The following is a 5,798-nucleotide window of genomic DNA, read 5'->3' as shown; positions in this document are numbered from 1 at the left end:
ATGCTGCAGCTGCTGCTGCTGTGGATACTGCAGCTGCTGCTGCTGCTGTGAGTGGGCGCCTTGGCGTCGTTTCTCCTGCCGTTTCTTCTGCTGCTGGTGCTGCTGCTCGTGCGGCTGCTGCTGCTGCTGCTGCTGCTGTGGGTCTTCAGCGCGGTGCCCATGGCGTTTCAGCGCTCTTTACATTTGCGGTGGTTAGACTCTATTCTTATTAAAGGACTCAAACAAGTAAGTGCAGTGCTGCTGCTGCTGCTGCTGCTACTGCTTCTACTGCTCTTGGTGCAGCTGCTGCTGCTGTTGGTGCTGCTGCTGTTCGTGGCGTGGAATGCTTCTTGTGTTGCTGCTTCTGTTTTCTGCTGCTGCCGCTGCTGCTGTTGCTGCTGCAGGGCAGCGAGGAGCTGCAGCGAGACGTGCAGCAGACACTGAGCCGGCTGAGCTGCAGCAGCAGCAGCAGCAGCAGCAACAGCAAAGGGCTTTTGAATTACTCTCTTGGAAGGCCGCAAGATGAGCAGCATTTACTTTTTGCGGATTTTTATTTTAAAGAATTAAATTTGGCAATTGAATGTGACGCTTTAAACCCTCTAGGTATATTTATTTATTTATTTTAATTATTTAACTAATATATTTATTTAATTTAAGTTATTTAATTTATTTATTTATTTTGTTTGTTTTGTTTTGCTTATTTAATTCATTTTCTTTTGTTTATTTGCTTTTCATTTGGTGTATTCTTGTCCGTCATTTAGGGTTTAGGGTTTAGGGTTTATTTGTTTTCCCCCTCATTTCTGTTTATTTTCTTCTGCGCATTTATACTTTATTATTACAATTTATTAATTGCCATTCATTAATTATAGTTTACTTATTTTAATTAATTAATTACAATTAATTAATTAGTAATTAAAATAAATTATAATTATTTCTATTTATTCTTTATTTCCTTCTAATCACTTTTCAGTTTTTCATTTTAATTTTCATTATTTAAAATTCTTCTTGCTTTAATTTTGCTGCGTTCCCCTTTTCCCAATTCCTGTGGCTTCACCTGCTGCTACTGTTGCTGCTGCTGTTGTTGCTGCTGCTGCTGCTGCAGGGCCGGGGCGTCCGAAGCCTTCTGGTTTGTTGGCTTGCAAAAAACGCATTTTCAACAAATTGGGAATTAATGTTGCGCTTATTCACAAGTAATGCTGCTGCTGCTGCTGGCCTTGCTGCTGCTGCTGCTGCTGCTGCTGCTGCTGCTGGTCTTGCTGTTGCTGCTGCTGCTGCTGCTGCTGTCATAGCTGCTGCTATAGCTGCTGCTGCTGCCGATATAGGTGCTGATGCTGTTGTACTTGCTGCTGCTGTTATAGCTGCTGCTGGTGTAGGTGCTACTGCTGCTGCCATTATAGCTGCTGCTGCTGTAGGTTGTACTGCTGCTGCTGCTACAGCTCTTGCTGCTGCTGCTACAGATATTACTGCTGCTGCTACAGACCATGCTGCTGCTGCAACCGCTCGTATGGGGGCTGCTTTTCTGCTGCTGCTGCTGCTGCGATAAGCAGCAGCTGTCTGACAATTGGCACTTCAGGGATTGAAGAAATGAAGTTAATGGCATTGTTTGGAATTAATAAAACAAATAAAGGAAAAGTAATGCCATTTAATGCTGCAGGTGTTTGTGGGAGAGATTGTCTTTTGGGCAAAAAGAAAATCAGCTGAGTCGTTTGCTGGCGCAGTTTTCGGGTGTACGTACACCTGAAGAGCGCGGGGCGTTGTTGGGAACTGGAAAAGGCGATTTGAACCATTTAAAAGAATTAAATGATATAAATGAATTAAATGATTTAAATAATTTAAATAATTTAAATTATTTAAATGATTTAAATTCGGCTAAAAAGGAATATCAGAAAAAGACGAACTTCTTGAGACACAAAAGAACCCCCTTCACCAAATGGCCGCCAGACTCCATCAGCGTTTGAAAACCCTTCATTTATTTCTTTTTTAATTCTTTTTATTTATTTATTTATTCATTTTATTTATTTATTTTAGTTTAGTTTTGTTTTATTTCACTTCAAAAACAAAAAGAGCCAGTTGGCGAAGTTTTTCGAAAACGCCTTTTTCATTTCCCCGCCACTTTGTGGTTTCATCTTTTCCTGTTTTGTTTATTTTAATTTATTTATCTATTTCTATTTTATTATTTATTTATCCATTTAACTCAACTTATTTATTCATTTTATTTATTTATTCTTCTTCTGTTTTCAAATTCTTTATTTCTTTCTCCAGTTCTTTCATGAAGTCCATTCGCGCCGTCCCCACTGGAGTCATTCCGTCCTGTGTACAGACAGCACTTAATGAAATAAATAAAATAAAACAAATAAATAAATAAAATTAATTAAGAGTAAATAATCAAATATAATAAATAATATATTTGGATAAATGAATTAAAATAAATAGTAAATAGTAAATAAATGCAAGAGTAAAAAACGAAAATAAAAATTAATTTGAGAAGTTCAGCAGACGGGCAGCCAAACAAAAAAACAAATAAATGAAAAAGCAAAATAAACAATGAAACAGAGAAAATGAAACAAACAAACAACTAAATTACATTAAACTAATCAAACTAAATTAGACAGATAATTAAATTAAATTAAATTAATTGTTTTAATTAATTTAATTTAACCAATTAAATTAATAAGTTTAATTAATTTAATTAAAAACGAACTTTATTTTTTTCGTCTTCGAGATGCGGCGCTGCCTGCGCGATTTGCCAGTAGACATCTGCTAGTCCTGAATTCTGGAAATGAAAAATAAAAATAAAAGAATAAAAGAATAAAAATAAATAAAAAAGAATTAAAACGAATTAAAATGAATTAACAATTTTTAAATATTCCGGGAATAATAAACTGAAAAAACAGCTGAAAAACGGTGCAAAATAACCCCAAAACACCAATTTAGGGTTTAGGGTTTAGGGTTTAGAATTTACCACAGCGAGGTGCAGCAAGTTGTCTCCCGTGCCTGTCTCCTTAACCTGCAGCAGATCGCTTCCAAACCCTAAACCCTAAACCCTCGAAAAGGGCGCCCGCGCCGAAAGTGCCTGAAAGCTCAGGGATTAGGGTTTAGGGTTTAGGGTTTAGGGTTTACGTTGAGGTCAACTCCCGGCACCGTCAGCAAGAAACTGATGACAGCTTTTCGCCCGGCGCAGATAGCGCGGGACAGCGCCGTGTGCTGCACCGCAAACCCTAAACCCTAAACCCTAAACCCTAAACCCTAAGTTCTACTGGTGCGATGGTGCCTAAACCCTAAACCCTCGACTCACATTTCCATATCCCTTTTGGTTCACGTCGGCGCCGTGCTCCAGCAGCAGCTTCACTATGTCGAGGTGGCCTGCGCGCAAACCCTAAACCCTAAACCCTAAACCCTAACAGCAGCAGCAGCAACAGCAGCACCGCAGCAGGGCAGCGGGAGCGGCGATCCCCGGCGCGAGCTAGCGACGTCCCCAGGCCCTGGTAACCCCTGGGCCCGAAACCCTAAACCCTAAACCCTAGATTCGGGTTTACGTGCCTTTGGAAGCCGCGTAAAGAAGAGGACTTCCTCCGGTGTCTGTGAGCTGGTCAAGGGGCCCCCTCGGGGCTTCTGGTGGGGCCCCCCGGGGCTTTTCGGAGTCCTCCTTTTCATTTGTTTCATTTATTTCACTTATTTCATTTATTTTATTTATTCTATTTATTTCTTTTGACTTGTTTGCTTCGATTTGGCACTTTATGAACGGCAGCAGCAGCTCCACCCCCTCCGTGAAGCCCCGCGCACAGCATGCATGCAGCGCGGTGACCCCCCCCTGGCAGCAGCAAAAATGCGAAAAAAGCGCCATTTTGCGTTTAATTTTCAATCAATTTCTCCAATTTTAATTTTAATTAAATAATTTGTCAAAATAAATCCATTTTAGCCCCAAAACGCGCCCAACTGCGCTGCCGAGCACTTCAGCCGCGGCCGCTCTGCCGCTGCTGCAGCAGCAGCGGCAGCAGCGGCAGCAGCAGCAACTCCCCACAGAGGCAAAGGCCCAATTCTAATCCAAAATAAATTTAAAATATTAAATTAAATCATGGTAATCACAAATTGAAAAAGGAAGGAGGAAATAAATCATAAAGGAACGAAACAGAAAAGCAGCTGCAGCAGCAGCAGCAGCAGCGACATCCAGCGCCGTTGGAACAAATAAATCACAAAAAAATAAAACAGGAAAGCAGCAGCAGCAGCACCAGCAGCAAACACGGCAAGCAGCAGAAGCAGCAGCGGCAGGAGACGCAGCACAAGCAGCGGGAAACGCCGGCGCAGCAGGAACAGCAGCAGCACAAAAAGCAGCAGCAGCAGCAGCAGGGGGCCGTACCTCGTCAGCAGCAGTGGGGTCTGCGCCGTGCTGCAGCAGCAGCAGCATTGCTGCTGCGTCGTTTGCTGCTGCTGCTGCATGCAGCAGCAAACGATTGTCTTTGTCTCTAAAAGACACAGCAGCTTCAATTAATTCTTTGTCTCCTTTTTCAAACACTTCCGCCAGCAGCCCCGGGGGCCCTTTCCCCGCCTGCCGCAAACCCTAAACCCTAAACCCTAAACCCTAAGCCTTAAACCCTAAGACCTAAACCCTAAGGCCCAAACCCTAAACCCTAGACTCTGGGCTCCAAACCCTAGAGGCGCAACTGGGGGCTCTCGGCGGGCCGTGTCGTAGGATGGGCTCCGGTTTGGCAGGGGCTAGGGTTTAGGGTTTAGGGTTTAGGGTTTAGGGTTTAAGCACCACGGAGGCGAAGAGCTCTTCGGCTAAAGCCTCAGAAGGTCTTAGAGGCGCGTAGGAAGACATCCGTGCTGCAGTTGTTGCTGCTGCTTCTGCTGCCGCTCCTGTCGTTGCTGCTGCTGTTTCTGCTGCTGCTGTTGCTGCTGCTTCTGTACCTGCCTGCTGTTGCTGCTGCTGCCGGTACTGCTGCCTCCTTCTGCAACGGCAGCAGCTGAAGCGTGTGTCGGCGGCGGAGTTGCTGCTGCAGCTGCAGCAAATTGCACGGTTGAAGAATTTGACCGCTGCTGCTGCTGCTGCTGCTGCTGTGTTGCTGCTGCTGCTGCTGTCGCTGCTGCTGCTGTTGCTGCCGCTGCTGCTGCTGCTGCTGCAGCAACTCCCTAGGTGTACGCACACCTAAACAGTCTAAAGTTGCTGTTTGAATTTCATTTTATATTTTTATTTTATTTTTGTTATTATTTTTCTGCTGCTGCGGTTTTTGCTGCTGCGCAGCCGCAGCGAACAGCAGCTGCAGCCCCAGCAGCCCCGGCAGCCCCAGCAGCAGCCGCAGCAGCAGGAGCAGCAGCAGCTTTAGCAGCAAGACAGCTAACTAAATTATATTGTTTCTTTATTTCAGCTGCTGCAGCGCATGTATTTCACGGGGCCTGGTGCTGCAGCAGCAGGAACAAGCGGCCCTTGTGCTGCACAGGCGGCTGGAGCAGCAGCAGCAGCAGCAGCAGCAGCCAGTTGCTGCGGCACAGCCAACAGACACAGCTGCTGCTGCTGCTGCTGTAGGGTGGTCTACATACTACCTGCGGCTGCTGCTGCAGGGCGGTCTACATACTAGCTGCTGCTGCTGCTGCTGCTGCAGAGTAGTCTGCACACTAGCTGCTGCTGCTGCTGCTGCTGCTGCTGCTGCTGCTCTCGCTGAGTTGACGCTGAAGCAGCAGCGCAGCAGCTGTACGTACACCTCAAGGTTCCCTTGGTTCCGGATTTATTGAGGCAGCAGCAGCAGCTGCTGCTGCTGCAGTAGCAGCAGCAACAGCTACAGCAGCAGAACAGCAGCAGGAAATGCAGCAGCAGGTGGCAA

The 5,798-nt window shown here is 45.3% G+C and overlaps 2 protein-coding genes across 2 annotated transcripts; one reads left to right on the top strand and one right to left on the bottom strand.

The window, feature by feature from the left end:
• Positions 1–383: 383 nt before the first annotated feature.
• On the top strand, positions 384–505 carry ETH_00018410 (uncharacterized protein; the record flags this gene model as incomplete). Its single annotated transcript, XM_013380552.1, has 1 exon — positions 384–505. A coding segment is annotated over one exon (122 nt), but the record flags the coding sequence as incomplete, so codon positions are not given.
• A 1,694-nt stretch (positions 506–2,199) lies between these two features.
• On the bottom strand, positions 2,200–3,642 carry ETH_00018405 (ankyrin repeat domain-containing protein, putative; the record flags this gene model as incomplete). Its single annotated transcript, XM_013380551.1, has 6 exons — positions 2,200–2,289; positions 2,681–2,752; positions 2,942–2,986; positions 3,100–3,183; positions 3,275–3,342; positions 3,516–3,642. The coding sequence occupies 6 exons, from the start codon at positions 3,640–3,642 to the stop codon at positions 2,200–2,202; spliced, it is 486 nt and encodes a 161-aa protein (XP_013236005.1).
• Between the last annotated feature and the right edge of the window lie 2,156 nt (positions 3,643–5,798).

The sequence above is a fragment of the Eimeria tenella genome, genomic scaffold, assembly GCF_000499545.2.
Source record: "Eimeria tenella Houghton genomic scaffold, Eth_scaff701, whole genome shotgun sequence".
Lineage (NCBI taxonomy): Eukaryota > Apicomplexa > Conoidasida > Eucoccidiorida > Eimeriidae > Eimeria > Eimeria tenella.
The sequence above is the reverse complement of the archived record's forward strand: the minus strand, read 5'-3'. Positions and strand labels throughout refer to the sequence as shown.